Here is a 20,409-nt window from a genome sequence, read left to right as displayed (position 1 = left end):
AAAATGATACTTTTAATATTGGAGTTAATTTTCAATCCTTTGTAGTTTTGATCAGGTATTAACACTGATTACAAGTTTTTGTATGCAAAAATATAAAGTTTCCTCACTACAACATATGGAGCTTACCGGTAGTAAATGGTATACAAACAAAACCATAATTTGTTTGTATATGACATATATTCAATGTTTAAGTATTACAACTCTGTTTTTGAAAGTTTAATGTCGACTGATGACAAGTTTAGTATATGATACCTATTATTAAAATGATTAATTATTTGAAGTTTATTACACATTTACAGTTTATCAGAAAGTTCTGAATATGTGAACCAGCAAAAGTAATGCACTTTTACAAACTGAATTAGAAAACACTATTTCAAAATGGAATAAATACTAGATAGTTTATTTTAAAAAGGCATCAGTAACTCTTTAAAGCATGTGTTACATTCTACATTTAATTAAGCATGTATGCTCTCTGAGCAAGTAATGTGAATGTTATTTTTATTTATAGTACTTTTCCCAAAATATTGTCTCTGACAAAAACGTAAATGTTTCCAGGAATAAATGCCAATTACTAGGAAAAACAAGCCCAACAATTTGTTGCATATTCTGAAAATGTAAAGGCAAATGCTAACAAAAAATCACTTCCAGTTTACAAAAGCCTAAAGGCCTAAACTACTTTATAACTGGTCCCTCCCAAGGTGATAATTTATAGAGGTAAATGCCCTCAATGATAATTCACTACATAGTTAACTTGATGTTCCAGTTTAATAGTTTCTAAGTGGTTGGGATGAGATTTAATTTATTTTTTGTGATTTCAATATTAGCACTGGTAAAAACATCCTTTTTAAACATTATATAGAAATAAAATTAATTAACTTTGATAACACAAGTCAAGGATATTCTCTTCTTCACTTGAAATAATAAATTTCTTAATTGCTGAGTTTATAATAATTTTTTATGATGACTCCTATTTCACTGATTATTTCACATAGCAGCATGAAGCACACCAGACGTGTGGTGAAGAAGTCTATTCTTACAACTCACTAATGAATGTTATTAATCAAACCTAAGTACCTTGAAACTCAACAGCCTTTGTTAGATTTGTACCTCCCATGAGCACTGCCCTCTTCACGGTCACGTTCCAACAACCGTTAATACAAGCATACTGATGAACAATTTGAAGAGTATTATAAAGAGATGGGTTTCATCTCTATATAACTTCTGTGAGAATCTTAAAGCATTTGTAGCAAAATAATGCAAAAGTGCTTAATATCTATGGTAAGAATGAGCATTTAAAACACAGAGATTAGATTTGTTAATTTTAAAAAATCCTCAGTTTAACAAGTAATAACCAGATTAAGTAACTTGGTGTTGTAAACTACTTTACTTATTTCCAAGGAGCCAAAACTGTCATAAGATTTGTGAACATAGATCTGTTTAAGATATACCAAGCAATGAACATATAACCAACATCTGTAAACATAGATCTGTATTAAGTTATACCAAGTAATGAACATACAACCAACATTTGTGAACATATATCTGATCTGTATTAAGTGATACCAAACAATGAACATACAACCAACATCTGTGAACATAGATCTATATTAAGTTATACCAAGTAAGGAACATATAACCAACAGTCCATGCAGTTGATAGTTTCTAGCACTTTAATCCATATAAGAACAATTATATTGTTAAATCAAAACCATGAATTTTTCACATATCTAGCTTAGTTATCATTTCTACTTTTACACTGTTTAATTATGTTTATATTATATATACATCAGAAAAAAAGTAATATTTATTTTAATAAATTTAAACAGTATTTCATTGTCACAACTTTTAGTGGGTGTAAAATGCCACAGTATGATTTCAGATTTTGTTACACATACCTGATAGGGAAAGAACCTTTCAAAAGTTGCATTAACAGTCACATGCATCAACAGAATAAGGGCAAGTCATTACCTTGAAGTTTTATTTGGTTGATTATGGCTTTTGTTTGTGTACCTAACTAAAGTATACAAATGTAATTATACACTATACTCAAAACCACTGAAGTAGTACTGGTATATTATCTATTTCATTAATGACAAAATATACCTATAATGTTTGTTTGTTGTTAAGCACATAACTACATAATAGGCTATCTGTGCTGTGCCTACTACATCTATCAAAATATTATTTTTAGGGTTGTAAGCACCCAGGCTTATTACCAAGCTAACCTGGAAGAGGAGTACTACTTGAATAGTATTATATTTCAATACATTTATTGAATAAATTATATTCTCAAATTCCAAGGAGGGCCAAAAGTCCCTCCTGCTCCATTCTGCAAACACCCATGTTAACAATTCAATCTCACTTACCAGTTTCTTTCTTCCTTGCTCATTCCTTTGATAAAGTGAACTTTGTCTGGGGCTGTAATAGCAATTGCAAACTGGTTTCCTGTGACATTCTCACCATCTGACACCTCCAGTACTTTATTCATGTCTATCACTGCCTGGGGTACTGTGTCAGGCTAAGAAATGGATGAGTTAGTTAGTTAGTTGACTTGACTGAGCTATGCTAACTCACCCCACACCTCAACTGCTTTTGAGTCATGCATGTCATCACTAGGGTTATGTCAAGATAAAGTTTAGTTGTTCACTTTATTATAAGATTATAAAAATATAACTACAATATCTTGATAAAAATATTTTTTTTAATATATAATAAGCAAAAAGTTATTAAATGACAGACTAAATCAGTTACAAGACATATCAAAATAAGTATATCTTTTAAAAGACTGGTAAAACTTGAGATACTTACAGATATTCTCTCTCTCTCTCTCTCTTTTTTTAAAAAAAGTTTTCCACTATGAGTTTTACATGTTCAACTATTATATTGACTTGGATAAGTTGTTTCTACTCATAAATATATTCTATAACCTTCTGAGTTAAAATACTTCAGACTTTGGAGCAAACTTATGATCTGTCACATGATACACTTACATCTTTTAAGTTTGTGATCCAGTTGAATAGAAGATAAAACAAGTAAAACACATACAAATTAGTAAAAAAATTAAAGTAAAATGTACAATTCAGTAAAAAAAATTAAACAAGTAAAACACATACAATTCAGTAAAAATCTACTTTGTAGTCAAAAACTAATTTTATGTGAGTGCTTAGTCTCAAACAATGTTTGATACCTTTTGTTTGTTTTTTCAACTAAACGAAGCAACAAAGAACAGTAACTGGTTTACTCTTGCATTACACACGTTCAATAGAACATTTCTGTAATAGAGTTTGCTCTCCTGGAATATTGCATATAACAATGACTTGACATTTTTTATTCTATGAAGAAACTCTGATATCACAGAACATAAGAGTTAATGAAAATATAGCAGTATTTATATGTTGATGACCAGTCTTGCAAGAGGAAAAAATAATATACAGAATCGAAGGGGTGAGAGGTAAGAGAGAATGAGGGGGACCAGAATCAGAGGAAGCAGTAGGGCCCAGTATTTCTCTCCTAGGCCCTAGCTTTAATTGTAACAAGAATGAGAAAGTAAAAAACTATTCTTATATTTATATGGTAAGTTTAATGCACTCTTCTCCTTCAAGAAGACACGAAACAGTTAAGTTTGAAAAACTAAATGTGTACTGTTTGAATGTTGACATTACAAAGTCAATATTTACTAAATAAACAGAACTATCAGTGTCAATCTGTAAAAATACCAGGTTAAAATGTATGGTATTATAATTTCAAAATAGTTTAATTAGTAAAACTTCTCCAACCAGGGACATCAAGCTCCTACATGGTAAAAAAACAAACAAACCCAGATTCCCATTCCACCCTGAAGAAGATGTCTATTTTAACAGTTTGGGATGTTAAATTCTAATTTTTGTAATTTCTTTTTTTTTTCTTTTCCTATCCTATAAATTTTTTGAGTATCATGTTTAATGTCCTTATAATGCACTTGAGGGCTGCTAATGCACAAGAAAACATGTCACAAGGCACTCACTCTTCATTTACAGTGCAATAAAAAATCTTGTGTATTTTCCCTCTTCTATAAAAAGGAAAAATTATTGTATTTACCACACTTCTTTCTTCTTTTAAATGCTAATAAAAATGTCCCTCACTCTTATTTATGAGCCAAATATCTTGAAATTTGGAAAGCACAAATAATTGCTTAATATACCTGGGATGATTTTTCATGTCCCCATTCTGATTTTATGGATTCAAATGCAAAACTGATACTCTTTCCAGCATGTATCTCCCTGAAATATAAATACTGTAGTTTATGACTCATTATGCAGTCTTGAATATCATTCTCTCTACCATATTCTTGTCCAATAATGTTGGTGGGGGAGACATATCACATTTGCTTGCAAATATTGGCCTTTCTAATTAAAATGTTTATAAAACTGAGAACAGAATAAAAACTGTATCAGTTAAAGGAATAACTTTTGTTTTGAAAATATTAAATAATAAAAACAACAACAATAAAATTTAAATAAATAAAACTGATATTTTAAAAACAGAATAAGCACTGCAAACACACAACAGAATATTTTATATTTTTGGAAATATGTAAATGTTACAGGACCCATAAACCAGATATTTAGATAGTGCAGAGAAACAAAATTATTCAAAGACTTAAAACTTGGTTATTTTCTTTAAGCTAATATATAATTGGTTCATCTACAGAGAAAATGATTCTCAAATTCCCCACTACCCCAATGACAGGTGGACTTTACCCACATTTTCACAAAATCATGTAATAATGGCAAATAGGAAGAAAAAAATTGTTTAAAATAAATATCTTTTTTCAACATTTTGCAATTAAAGACCAAACATACTGCTAGTGGTGATGTTATCCAATGATCTAGGATAAAGTAACTATAGAATATTTTTATAGCTTGCCTATTACTCACAACTAGGACTATTTGTTATGAATTAAAATCATTACTATAGAATTTTTAGCAGCTTCTCTGACAGAAGTCATTAAATAATTATAGTTAAGCCTTTTTTTAGTTCTGAAATTCACTGAAGTGTTTGCTTGTTATTTCTAAAAATGTTCCCCCAATTTTAACATAATTATTGTATTCCAAGTACAGAGTTCTCACTAAGCTCACCATCTCATAATCTTATGTTACTGTTCCCTCCAACCTTTGAAAAACAAATATACTGTAGCATTTCAGGCACAAGGTAAATGAATATAATCCAACATTAAAGGAGAGATTACATTGTTCTTTTACTTCTAATAAGATAGGAAATAATAAATGTAAAACACAACATGGATGTTGAAACAATATTTCTATTCTGAACACACACACTCTGTAAATAATGTTTTTAAAAGACACAAAAGGTAGGAACCAATCATTTAAAATATAAACATACAAGCTTTGAAAATTCTAAGTTTTTGGTTAAGTGAAATGGTTACTTACATGCTCATCGACAGAGTAAGTAAGTTCTCCATCATCATACAGAACAAACCAACGTCGCTGCCATCTCTATAAAATTAAAGTTTTACAGAAAAAGTACATCATTATATCACAGGCAACAATAGTAAAATATATAAATAAAATTTTATTAATGAAAGAAATGAAAAACTGTATTTTTGTTATCACTTTTAAACTAGTAATACAGTTATCATGAAGTACTAAATGTGTATTTAATATGCGCAAACTTTCCTTCCAAGCAAACCACAAAGGTGACACCAGAATATGCAATTGTTATTATTATTATTGTACTACTTACATCACATCAAAAGTTCAAGAATGCAATTTCAAATTTGAGTAGAGTTTTGCTATGAAAGCTAAATGCAGGCTAATGAATATCCTTTTTAAACATTAGATTAGAAGTTGGTGTCATTTGTTTAATGTAGTGCGAACAGGTAAAACTAAAGATCACCTGTCTCATTCACTTTAAAAATAAAAAAATCACAGGATTAAAATTCTACAATATATTAACTACAACTGTTGAATTTGTGACTCATAAAAAGGCTGTAAGTTTTTTTCCAATTACAAAATTTTAGCTCACAGCTCCATCTCTTGACCAATTTGAGCTCCAATTATGGCTGCAGCGATTGAAGTTTCCCTTTTGTTATATGCTTAACTGTAAAAGTCCTTTCATAAAAACTTCAAAAAGAGTCTGTTATGAAGATAGAAAGAAAATGTATTGGATTTTTGTCAACATGTGTTTAAGAATTGAGAGTTTTGAGTTTGGAAAAGTAAAAATTTAAACAGTATTGAGGTCATTATTTGGATAGGGCTGGAAGGAAGTAATGTAATTGACTACATTGGACAAGTATCAATTCACATTGCAACCAAGACAATCTTAAAAGTTATTACAATGTTTAAGCTTTTATATTTGAAAAAAACAAAAAAGAAAATCCAAAACAGGTTCCTTATCTCAGAACTGGCATAAATTAAGCACTGTCTCTATGGATCTATGGGAGGCTTTCAGAGTGTGTACAGCCTGACCCATTTAATGATATAGCAGGACCCAACCAAGTTAAGAGTTCAAATTACTTGGTTTTATTTTACTGAGTTAGTTGGTTACCAGCCTTTTTTTATTCTTTGCAGAAATTTTATGAGGGCCTTCCTAAGTGAGTTGGTCAATTAAAATTTACAGAAACGAATGCAATCAGAGTGGTCAAAAATTTCTGGACATTCAGGACAAGTATGTTTACCAGATGAGCATAGTAAAGCTGGACCAGCACTGAACATAGTGAACTGACATAAACAAGAACTATATTGACAGAAAAATGTGAATGTTAACATTTTTTTCTCTACTAGGCTAACAATTTTTTTGAATGACCCTGAAATTTACAAATAAATGCCAAAAGTTAACAAACAAAATCAGCACATCACATTTAAAAAATAAAAGAACAGTAGAGAAAGTTTAAATTTAATTTTACAAAACATTAAACTTTTCTATCATGTATTTTAACTTGTTTTGCTAAGTTCAACTGTATTAAATCTTATGAATGTTCTTCAAAGACATGAAATTTAAATAGTGTACATATTAACAGTCTGCTGAAAGATCTTGACTAACATTCTTACTGCTAATAAGATCCAGTAAAAAATTCTAAGAATTTAAGGATTGAAATTAAGGGAAAATGTGTAAAAATATGTCAAACCACAGTACCTCTCCCAAACCTAGTGAAAACAAGGCCTTTTCCAGGACATAAAGACCAGTATCAGGAAACTTTTGCTCTAACCAAAAAGGGTGTGGCCAAAGAAAAGTTTGTATAAAATAAATTCATCCACATCAATAATAGTAACAATGTTGTGTTATTATTTCTTACAGTGGAAATCTCATTAGTAAATGACCTAAATGGAATTCACAAGAATTACAGTTCACTTGTTTAATCTGGTTCACACCACAAAAGTTGTTCATAAAACTTAACTATATGAATAGTGCCTATAATGTGTGTTGTACCCCAGCTGGCCTGATGAGTCCTGGTATGGGGTGATGGCAGATGTAGTGTGGTTAAAATATTATAATGCATTCTCCTTTGCCCTCATTCAACTGTTCTTAAAATAACCGTAGTGTAAAATTTGAGCTGAATTTAAGTGAGTTACAAGTAAATATTGTAAGTTTCAAACCCTTTCCTGTTCTGACAAATAAGAATAAAATATACAATGACTTTACTCTTTTAATTCTATATTTACTAATATAATGTTAAGTAATTTCATTTGGTGTCATCAATCACTGCTAGTTTTCATAGCCATGTTACACTCAAATGCCTGTCATTTTAATATATCATTACTTAACTTGACCAAGAAAAAAACTGTTTAAAACATTTACTTCACTGAATAATCCATTTTTGGCAAGATAGAACCATGAAACATTTTGAAAATAGATCAACAACAAAGAATTATACAAAATGCCTCAGTATTTTTCCAGATGATCCTGCCTTTATCAGATGTGAACTACATAAGTGTGGACTGTATTTGAAACACAGTAAATGTCTTTAAAGATGATGGTTATGAAACTTTAAAACAAAAGATTCTCGTCCTAACAACAATCCAATAAAATGGCAAAGTTTACAAGTACCAATGTAAAGTCTCCCCTTTAATAATTTGTTTCTTAATTTTAACATTTAATAGTGTAGTTCTTGTGAAAAATTCAATTTTTTACTGTAGATAAAAGATTTAAAGAAATGAAGTAACACAGTTAATGCTAACTAAAAGTACACAAGCCATTCATCAAATTGATCATGTACTAGTTCTTACAGTAAAAATGTCTAAAGTCTTCATGGTAACTGCTGCTCCAGGTTGAAAGGTAAACATCAGAGAGTAAAGACATGTTTATTATGTATACTATCATAAAAACAGATTATAAATTAAGATAAACAGTATTCTTTATGTTATATACAATGTTTCATTTCATTTACTACTCACATCATTCATTTTATTTCAAAGACTTAAAGACAATTTACTACATCAGACAACACAAAGAGATAATTACTTGGTGATGATAAGATCAACCATAATCTTCATTTCTCCTACAGTGAGCAGTACATGGCCAGAGTCTCCACCCAACCAATTGGATATCAAGCAGTTATGAGAAACCTTCAAAGCTCATAATAAGTTGTTGAAGGAATGAAGGCAAAACTTTCCATCCCATTAAAATTTATTTAAACTTTTGCCACAACATTAGGATTTCAGTTTTTGAATGATTCTGGTGCTTTCTTTGAAAATCAAAAACAAACTGTTAGTTACCAGGTAGGCTCAGTAGAAGACCTTACTGAGATGAAAGCTTTAACTAGCCTGTTTCTAAAATTAAAAATCACTAAACATGGTAGTGATTAGTATGTAGGGATGGGCATGAGAAACAAATGCTTCCACATTAAATCTATTACTCTATGATGTTCACAAATAACTGCTAAAGGTAAGTTACAGCCTTTAAAACAATACACATAATATTAAATTTTACTGGCCACATTCAGAAAATACACTAACTGTAATTCAAGGGGAATAAACATTGCAAAAGAAGTAATAAAATCCATTTTGTAAATGTAAAAGAATGCAAACAAAATACAGGAATGGTACAGCTATACAATTTTCATGTCATTTCCTTACTGTAGTTTCTCAACATTAAGTCCAAAAATGTCAAGATTATGACCAGTATGATTAATAAACTTTTGTAGTCAAATGTGTGCCAAGACATGTGCCATACCAGCCATCCAGAGATACATTTTTACTTCAAATTGGTTTCTCATCATTACAAATAACAATATATATCACCATTGAATTATGAAACTAAAATAAATTTTCTCTTATCAACCTACTTCAATGAAATTGTTAAACAAGAGAGAAAACAAGTAATTTTTTTTTTTTTACAAAAATTAACTATGATGTAAGGATGGGAATATGAAAAGTACAAAAATTACAACACAAGTAACCAAATTTTATAAGAATATCTTTTATCTACAATTAAATGTTGAATTCCTCTCAGATATATGAATTCAGGTTTGAATAAAATCATTTAAAGTGAACAATGCAATACAGTCTAAATTTGTAAGACTCTGTACTTACTGACTACTTAGGGATATTTGTACGGTTTTTGTGTATTCATCCCTACGTTTTGGCATTATCATCCTTTCATCATATTAAAATTTTATAAATCTGTTTTATCATATCCACTGTGTGGATATTATCAAGAATTTTAATAACTTCATTTGCTTAAGGTTTTGAATTTAACACATCACAGAACCCAGAGAGATAAATCTAAGTAAAATCAAATACATATTTCATCACTGTTTAGCATATATGGTGGGTTGTAATCAGTTCTATCCATTTAGTAGTTAAGCAGGCCACAAATAACCAGATTTGTTCACTATTACGAATAATCTTTATTAGACTCCTTGTTGTTTGTTATCATCATTGTATTTGACAAATATTCTGTTATATACACATCAAAGAGAGTTTATATTTAGAAGTTACATTTCACTTCAAACAATTATTTCTTAAAACCATAAAACATAATCCAGTTCTGGGGTTCCCCAAACAATTCAAAATTGCAGAAAGTGATATAAAAAAACGTTCGGGGGTGGGGGTAAGAAGTAACTAACTAAAAGCAAGGTAAATACGATTGTGTCAGATCCTTCTCTGTTTATGACAAATTCATGTTTGTGGTGCGGTAAGTAAATACGTATGTCCTGTATCTGATGGGATTATAGTTTGAGGACTTCACCTAGCCTGTACACGTGCCATTTGAATACAGTGAAAACTCGACTACACAACGATTACACAGTTCTTTGAAAAACTGATGTAGTTATGACAACTGCGGATTCAGTGTTTTTCTCCCTAGGTGCCACTGAAAGCCAGTTTTCGCAGGTCGTAAGGTTAATCTTGCGAAGCCACGACGCTCAGGCGTGAATGCGAACACATACACACACAGACAACCTCGTGCTTTCCCTTTCCGTGTCACTTCAAGTATTCAGTTATTTCCCACCTAAATAGCCTGAGCAGTGATTATTTGTATTCATTTCATGCAGTAATGTCGTAGAACAAGTTTTATTTCAGACGAACCAAAGGTGGTTTTTTTTTTTAAATAATATTCTGTTTCCTATCATATCATGGAGGGCATTTTTTATCTCACGGGTCAGCTTTGGGAGTGCGAACTGTACTCATTATCATTCTTAAGCAACTCAATACGTCTTACTAAACCATACACTAAGACTATCTATTCAATACCAGCAGAACGTGCTCTCGTGGCAAAAGATTCTAACGTTATTCCCGTTACAATGAGATATACCACACTGTATTATATTCTTCCCATAGGAAATTAACGGAGTTTCACTCGTTGGATGACCGTGTACAATTAGTCGTGTCTGTGAAAGCAAAGAGTCACATTTAAAAAATGATACCGCTTACAGCATGTAGAAAAAGATGTAGAAACCTCATTATCATTGGCAAAATCATAAAATTTACTACACATTCGAAAAACATTACAATGCGAGTTCTACATACCGTTGTTTTACCATCTTCATCACATGTAAATGAAACAATTTACAAATGATTTACTACAAACAATCCAAAACTCAAGTTATAGACATTTGTCTTAAAAGCAGAAACAGCCAGTGAATCAAATCAATGGATTATATATTTCAGTTTTCAAATATAATTTTCTGTCACCAAATGTTATTGTTCACTGTAATTGTTTGTTTTCTCAAATAAAGGAAACTATCACAGTGCCGTTAGATTAAAAAAACAAAACATTTATAACCAAGGTAGGAAGTAATCATGAATAAAGTTATTAAGTTTGCAAATTTTATTTTTATTTTTCAAAAACAGACATTCAATTCGAAATGGTCAGTAGATGGCGGTATAGTAGCGACAAACAAGGATAACAAATTCATATTTTATCAAACTTGCGGATGTTAAAAAACACCAAATAATTCTAAATATAAAATATACACTTCATTGTCTTGTCTAATCTTTGGAAAAAAAGATTATACCATTATATGCAGCAAGTGTGTATAATATTAAGAAAGGCTTGATTCGAGATCATTCACTCTCAGAGGAAGTTATTAGTGACACTATCCAAACAAGTTGTTCCGAATTTACTTTTCATATACATCTATAATGTTGACATTTATGTTGTTTATCCAGATAAATTAAGCCTAATCGAATATTAATTTTGCTAAATTGAGTGTGTTTTCTTATACCAAAGCCATATCAGGCTATATGCTGTGTCCACCGAACTCCTGATTTTAGCGTTGTAAATCCGAAAACTTACTAAACAGCTAAATTGAGAAAAAAATATGTTTATTAAATTAATATATACGTATATTATAACGAACCGGTTTTTGTCATTAAACCTCTACTATGTGGCGTCATGTAAACAGCGTGATAGAAGTCAATATAGTTCTTATATTACTGTAAAGGACATCTAATTGTATATATAAGTATTTTCAACAAAAACATCACCTTAAGCGGGATATGGACTCAACTGCCAGATCAGGGACCCCTAGGATTCAGTTATAGTGTTTTTTAACTACTGGTCAGAGTCAAGGCAGCCAGTCAGCAGCACTGGGCCCCCAAGGGCTTTTTCAAACTCTGAACCAAATAATTGATTTGACCGTAACTCTTATAACGCACCCATAATTACAAAGTGTATACGGTGGGATTACTGCACGAACCTTTGACCTTTCGGTTCGGCGGCACCTAATACACGAAATAACCGAGTGCAATGCTATCACAAATAATCTGTAAATAAACAAAATAAAAGTTGCAGTTACTACCGCCTAACGTAACCGACCTGTAAGGTTTAGAAACACTGAAGTCTGTACGTACACACTTAAAGACATTTCAGAAATTACTCTTTGGTAAGGTACTGCAAACTGAACGTTTAGTTTAAGCCATTCTGAGGAATCAAGCGCATTGAAAAATCTGTAAAAATAAAAAAAATTACCACACACACGAAGCACGGTAGTTCTAACAAGAATGCCTTCCATACGCTTGACTGAAGTGTAAATATAAGGGGAAGCGTATATTTATACATGTAACGTTGGATGCTACCCCATCCTTCTAGGGAATATTTAAATTTAGTTGCTAAAATTAGTACGTACTGTTTTGACTGGAGTTTGTACATCTGTTTGAAGTGTAGGAACGAGTGAGGAATGATCATCAGTTTCCACGTGACAGTGTTCTAAAAGTTGGCTTAAAGTGTAACATTTTTCAATAAACACACTGATCATGGATGAGCATGTGCAAATGATCTGTATTGACATTTTATACTGCTGTATCGAATTTCAGGGCGAATAACCATTTTATATTGTACGAAAGGCCTCGTCGGCAGCAGACATAACTAATATAGCGCACTTTACTAATTATTATATATTATTTTTGTCTGTTTGTTGTAAAGCGCAAACCTACACAGTGTGCCATTGACGGGTATCAAAACTCGGTTTTTAAACTCACCAAAGACACACTAGGAAATCACTTTAATTTTATAGTATTTATTAAAGTAACTAACTAGCGTTATTTTTATTAATTATACAGAGTTTCAATCAGTACCATATATGTCCTATTACAGCTGGCCCAAAGATCCCTGGTTTTTTGTTTGTTTAGAATTAGCCACAAACTTACACAAAGGATTATCGGTGCTCTACCCACAGAAGGTATCGAAACCCGGTTTTTGGCGGTGTTAAGTCGCCAAACATACCGCTATGCCACTGCGGGGCGAGAACCATGGTATTGGACGAAATGACTCGTCAGTTCTCCATATAGCGGGTATATGTGGTTGATTTATTAATTATCATGCGCTTCTCTTCAGTTGGACTCAGAACGTATAAACAATTTCGAACATAAACTGGACAAATGTCTAGATATTAAGTTTATGCCAACGAATCTCGGTGAATAAATGTAAGCTGAGATAGTTCACTTTTTGTCTAATTCTCTCTCTCATATATAGGGGTTTAAGCCTTGGACAAAATTTAATTATACGTGCCTGGCATAGCCTGGTGGTGAGGGCGTTCGAATCGCAATCTGCGGGTCGCGGGTTTGAATCCCTGTCACCGTACATGCTCGCCTTTTCAGTCGTAGGGGCATTATAAAGTTTCAGTCAATCCCACTATTCATTAGTAAAAAAGAGTAGCTTAAAAGTTGGCGGTGAGTGATGTTGACATACTGCCTTCCTACTAGTATATTACTACTAAAATAGGGATGGCTAGCACAGATATCCCACAAGTAACTTTTAGCGAAATTCAAACCAAAACTTAAGTCTAGACGTAAAGGCATTTAAGATAGCTCTTCGCTATAGACTTGTCACACGATAATAAGGCTTTTGTAATATCCGAACATTTATTTTAAACACTACTAAATCTCTACTTACTTACACTTCGTTATTAATCTAAACTAGTACGCTGTAAGTTATTCGCTAAATCAAGACGCACTGTAGTGTGTCGAGCGGCCAAACTAACTTGCAGAATACATTATTTTATTGACAGAAGTGATAGTTTAGCGATTTTCTCCTATCTGTAACTCGGAATCTGTCAATCCAAACTTTTCACATATTTTCAGTGGATGTGCTCTACTGAACCCTTATTACATATCAGAATTTCAAGGTAAGAAACACACGAGATATAAAATCTCCAATTTTGATTGAATTTCTTCCTGGTTGATTTTTTTCTCTAAAGAAAATTTACTTGATATAAAAATATACTTAACGTTTATACTTAATATACTTAACGTTTATGGATTATTTTCAAATTTGATACAGCGATAGATCTTTACAATTAAATGTGAAATTTGGTATATATAAGCCACATGGTTTGGTTTTTTTAAATTTCGCGCAAAGCTTCACGAGGGCTATCTGCGCTCGCCGTCCCTAATTTAGCAGTGTAAGACTAGAGGGAAGGTAAATAGTTATCACCACCCACCGCCAACTCTTGAACCACTCTTTTACCAACGAATAGTGGGATTGACCATCACATTTTTAATGCCCCTACGGCTGAAAGGGCGAGCATGTGAACCCGCCACCCTCGGATTACGAGTCGAGTGCCTCAACCACCTGGCCATGTCGGGCCATAAGTCACAAGTGCAAAGTCAGTAAAAAAAAAAACCGCTCAATTTTGACAAATAAAACCTCACACGCCTACGCAAAAAAATCCACGTGAGCTCTCGGTTTAAAATGTTTACTATACGTTCCTGAAAGTAAAAATGATCCGTTTTTCGTGATGACTACATTTTCACTTGAAGTAAAAATGTACCTCAAGACGGCTGGCTTGAGTATTAAAACTCGTATTAATATAAAGTACAGAACGACATTTCGACCTTCGTAGAAAGTTATTAACACTGTTTTAGAGAAGAAAATCTACCACTATACATTTTAAAGAGTATGGCTGCTTCTGTAAAGAAAAGGTCTGTTCCGAATAATAGAGTTGCGATCCTAAAACTACTGTTTGTTACTATAGAGTGCAACTTTGTTACTTGCTGTGGTTTGTTGGTGTGTTTTGGCAAAGAGTCATAATACCTAATAAAAAAACACGAAGTGTAAAATAAGTGTGGCCAAAAAAGAGTTAAAGGAGTGGATTCAAAATTGGCAGCCGCCATCAGTATTGACGTACATTCAATTCTTTTTTTGGTCACACATGTTTTTCACATCTAAGGCGCTTTTGATTAGATCTATATAACGCACCATGTTACATTTGACAGAGAAGTTACTGAGATGCTAATCACAGCATCAGAAGTTCACATCAGGTGTTTATTTTTCGTCTGAGTACTACTTGGTTTGTTTGTTAACAGCAGACTTGCGGTGGCAGAAACTGTCTCTAAATTCAATATCAAAATTGCGCAATAAAAGACCAGAGTCAAACAAAAACGGAAGGGGAAAGGTCACCAGCGAGAAAGACCTCATTCGCAATAGATGTACTCCGGTTGAAATATCATAACACGTTCTTTGTTTTGGCTCGCAAGTTGTAAGAATTACTACTGTAATTACTTGACCAGTTCTGGGAAGAACAAGTAACCTGCTGGTTTGCCAGTTCGTCTGAATGATAGAAAATAAATAATATTGCCTGATTAATAGTTATCCAAATTTTATTTTGTAAATTACGTCCAGTCCACCATTACGTCTGTCGTATTCCAGCTAGCCTGGTAGATTCTAGTATTGTAAGAAGGGTTTCATTGGTACTGGACATAGCAGATGCAGTGTGGTTGAAATATTGTTATAAATTATTCTTTACTTTTATTGATATGTACTTAGAAGTGTTAATGTAGTCTGTTTTCCCCGTTGATACCGTGGATCGCTTGACCCATTCCTGGAATAAGACAAGTTTGCCAGTTCATCGGTGCATTCAAATAAAATAATACTGAAATCCAAACTGTTTCCAATCTTATGCCTGACTCGTGAAGTTCCGTTAACAATGTGGCAACTACAACAATTTTAAATCACAAGAGGTAACAGATTTACAAAAGTATGACACAAACAATTAAATATCCCGTTTAACGCTATTTAATGATTAGTATAGAGATAAATAACAACAAATAGATAACGAATTATGAAGAACCATTCACACGATATACAGTGAGTCTTATTTCCACGCTGTTGGCGCTAAAACTAATCCATAAGAACAATGGCAATAACCAGAGAAGAAATTTGATAATCAGATTCAGTTCGAACATTAACATGAAAAAGTCTGTCGTGTTAATATTAACTAAAATTAACAAAATTTCGATTTTTTTAACTGGTACAAACATACCTGTAAAATTATCATATCTTTAAAAAAAACCTTGGGGTATAAAAAGTTTTAAATATTGAATAGAACACAAAATAAAATATTGAACATTCGCAAGTGGTTATTTACAAAACATGTGCTACCATTAATATTTCAGGGACCCAATTATAAACATAGGCATCGGAATAGAGATGAGGAGGCACTTTGAAAATTCGGAGCACATTCAGCAGCAGAAATGCCAATTTGTACCACAGACCTCCCGATACGCAGCCCAGCAAACTAGTCATTAGGCCATGCACAGCCATGACGTATGGTATTTATAACCTTAAATCTCTCCAAGTGAGAATGGTCAACAGAAGCCTTGATCACATGAAACTTATAGCATTGTTTTGGTATTGCACTCTTTGTGAACATGATGTAAAACTCCAAATACAGTACTAGGTACTAAGTACCACATATTTCCGTTTGTTTGAACCAGTGAAACCCCACAACCACGTAGACAAGGAGAGCTCTAGAGCTTGTTTTATAGTGAAATAAGAAATAGCTAAAAGAAGCCTGTGAAGACCACTGTGACCAGTAAAAATGGACGTCACATTTCAGAGTTTGGGTTATTAACAAACAGTTGGTAGATACGTAGGGTATTTTGTGTATCAAAATTAGATATTTTCTCTGTGTGTATAGTTAAACTTTCAGAACATGTCGTTCAGTTGCTGATAACCGAATTTATTGATATTGATGTTTACAGGCATCCTCTATTCATAAGTCGTTTTATTTCAGTTTTCCAACACATTTATAAAAGGTAAAATATATCAAACCAATTTATTCATAAGTTATTCTGCATAAGTGAAACATAACCGATGTTCGACAACAAGAAACCTTAGGTTATGCCTAACGATATGGGCCTACAACAGATTTTATTTTATGTTTATTTACACGTAATTTGTATACAAAGGAGGGAAAGGTAAAGTCTCGATGTTTTAAAGTTCAATCCCTGTATAAACAGAAGTGTGTGAAAGGTAAAGTCTGGGTGTTTAAAGTTTATCCTCTGTATAAACAAAAGTGTGTGAAAGGTATACATCCATCTAAGTATATATATCACACATCTCTTGGTGACAGTCGTCACTGTGGTAAAACTAATACACAAAATAACCGTCACTAAACAATAATACACACACAAACGCTGATTAACTTTCGCGTTATTTGAAAGTAATCCATTTATTATTTATAGCCAACGATAGAGTCATAAATTTTCGCTTAAACGTATTTTGTAAGTTACAACAATGTCCTTTTGAGATCTTTAACACAGCAAATGACGCTTCCCTCGAGCCTGCACTGTTGAAGTGACTGACTGACAAGCACGAGAAAGTGAATCGAAATGTCAGTTCAGCAGTTAGGTAGCCCATTTCAACACCTTCCGAATGCATGTCAAGAATGGCACATTAAGTTACCCCCCAAGGTCTTTATCCACGTCTTTTGATAAATTACTTTCCCACTTTTCTAACACGCACAGGTGCATAGCATGCTGGGAAATAGAACACCTACTTTAAGTCCATTATTTCCCAAAGGTAAATAATACACGTTTCAGTTCAAAATGTGGGCATAAACATTTAAGGTCACTGAGGTCAGTGGGTCTCAACAGGTCGCAAGTCAGAACAGCTAGAACACTATTCACTAGCCACGATTTGAAACGCAGTGCATAATGAACGCTATTATTTATATTATTTTATTTTCATTAAAGTAAGAATAGACACAACGCTGTTATATAGTTTATAAAATCACGGGCACAGTTCACAACAAACTGAAAAGAACACCCACCAAATCACATTACAAAGGCACGTGCACAGAAAAGAAATCCAAGATTTAAAACAATATACTGGGTAATTGTATAATATTTCTACTATTGCGTAAGATCAAGATGTATATAAGCCTAATTTGCTTAACTAATAATATTTTACATGTTAAATAACTGAACTGTTGCGTGTATCTTATCGGAGCCACAATTATTTTTACAAATTTAATACGAATTCATCACTACCTACTCTAAACTGACATAATGGTGACTTAACCTTCACGTATCAAATAAATATACGTGGGTAAAACTGTGTTAAATGATATGTATCTAAATGTCACCCAAACTAAACCGTATCAAACTACGTTTACCTATACTACGAAAACCACGTCAAACCACGTGTATCACCAAAACTACACCAAATCACGTATTCCTATCACAGCAAATCAAACCTTATGTAATATTCACCAAAACCAAATACATCTATTATAAAAACAACACGCCTATTAACTAAACCTAATCAACTCCTCAAGATTTATTTAACAGTAACAAGCCAGGTCCCAATAAGACTATGTCAGTGACTTAATTTAAACCGCATCGAGCCAAACGCCAATCACTGTAATTTTCGCCAAAGCCAAATGCCTTAAATGAACAGGGTGTTAAAATTGTGTATACTGATTTTAATAGAAAATATTATATATATGCACAGCATTCAATCCCATTAGATCCACGAATTACCTATAGGGGGTCTTTCTACCATGCATTAATATTATTGGAACATTGCAATTTGTCACGTTGTTTTTGTAAATATGTAATACGTTATATATTACCTACAGCATACTCTACATTAGTACATGCAGAGCCTTCAAATACGTTTCAACAAAAATAATTCGAGAAAACTAAAGTAATTATAATAAAGTTGTCATTGTTCTCAAACGACCAAGTACGCAGATTTTTGAAAAGTTTGTTTTTGAATTTCGCGCAAAGCTACACGAGGGCTATCTGCGCTAGCTGTCCCTAATTTAGTAGTGTAAGACTAGAGGGAAGGTAGCTAGTCATCACTATCCACTACCAACTCTTGGGCTACTCTTACCAACGAATAGTGGAATTGACCCTCACATTATAACGTTCCCACGGCTAAAAGGATGAGCATGTTTGGTGAGACGGGGATTCGAACCCGCAACTTTCAGATTACGAGTCGAACGCCTAACCCACCTGACCATGCCGGGCCCATTTGAAAAGAGGTGTTTTCAAAGAAGGGCAGACCCAAATAGGTGTATAAGGAAATTTTTCTAAGTTACACGAGAGAGACATTTTATACGAATATTTCATCAGGTCTGTGATTTAGTATAAACAAATCTCAAATGTTAGCTATATATACAAAAGTTTTAAATTAACAAAACAGAAAAAATAAAACTTTTTTTCTAAAACAACCGACAGATAAATTCCTTGAATTTTATTCTGTTCTCGTCTTAACCAATCAGATTCTTCGAGGCAGCTCTGCCACGCTCTTTACTCAAGAAAAACATCTCCAGAACTAATGAGTACGATTCATACGGCGTTCTAACTTTAATCAAAAACACCCACCATTACATGCAATTACCGAGAAACGGTAGGCCTTTAATGTAAACACCACAGAGAGTAATTACACATAACTTCATCAGAGCTTTCATAAGAACGTACAAGGAACGTCTGGTAATTAAAATATGTAATGAATAACTGATTAAGACCCCGAGATCTCCCAGGGTTCTTCTTCTTAAGTAAAACATAATTAAAGGAAGGATTATCTAGCAGCTGAGATGGTCTAAATATATCCTTTGTTTCATGTCAAAAACTAGCAGCGATTCGCGACGTAAATAAAGATTCTCTGAAGAAGAAACATTAACATGTCTAATTGAAACACGCAAACTAAACGACGTTCTGTTCTGTACATATACTGAAATAATATATAAAGTAAAACAACAATAAATAAACAAATGAGGAAATGCACGTTATCGGATTTCACGCCCTAAGCAAGTACTGCTTAACTTATTCTGCCTCCCAATTAAAAATTGTGTATTTACGTGAGTATGTGTTTTTATATGTCCATAACGTAACATGTGCGTCTGAAGCAGGAACATTATCTTATATGTGAAACTGAATTAAGTAACACGCAACGTTAGAGTTGTACTGAGTCGGAGACTCCCTGAAACGGCGAAGCCACAAGTTTATCTTGAACGAAAACGTTTGTTAAGTGTATGCTAGCCAAGTTCTAACATTTGTATAGTTTATCCTGTGTGTTTGTGTTTTCTTATAGCAAAGCCACGTTAGGCTATCTGCTGTGTCCACAGTTCGTCCTGAATGAAAACATAATTCGAACCTGTACTCGGCTTATCATGAAAGAAGTATTGAAGGTTTATATTTTGCTGAATGAGTTATAACAGAGGTCGTATCTGTGTGTAGC

General features: G+C 32.8%; 1 protein-coding gene across 1 annotated transcript in view; it reads right to left on the bottom strand.

Moving 5' to 3' along the window:
* LOC143254917 (uncharacterized) overlaps window positions 1-20,409 on the bottom strand; it is a 133,400-nt gene that overhangs the window by 35,960 nt on the left and 77,031 nt on the right. The window contains exons 3-4 of the mRNA XM_076509827.1: window positions 5,430-5,495; window positions 2,367-2,518 (exon numbers count right to left, since the gene is read on the bottom strand). Coding sequence (XP_076365942.1) covers window positions 2,367-2,518; window positions 5,430-5,495 — 218 coding nt within the window. The remainder of the gene's footprint in view (window positions 1-2,366; window positions 2,519-5,429; window positions 5,496-20,409) is intronic.

Source organism: Tachypleus tridentatus, chromosome 7 (genome assembly GCF_004210375.1).
Source record: "Tachypleus tridentatus isolate NWPU-2018 chromosome 7, ASM421037v1, whole genome shotgun sequence".
In the NCBI taxonomy this organism is placed as follows: Eukaryota; Metazoa; Arthropoda; class Merostomata; order Xiphosura; family Limulidae; genus Tachypleus; species Tachypleus tridentatus.
The sequence above is the reverse complement of the archived record's forward strand: the minus strand, read 5'-3'. Positions and strand labels throughout refer to the sequence as shown.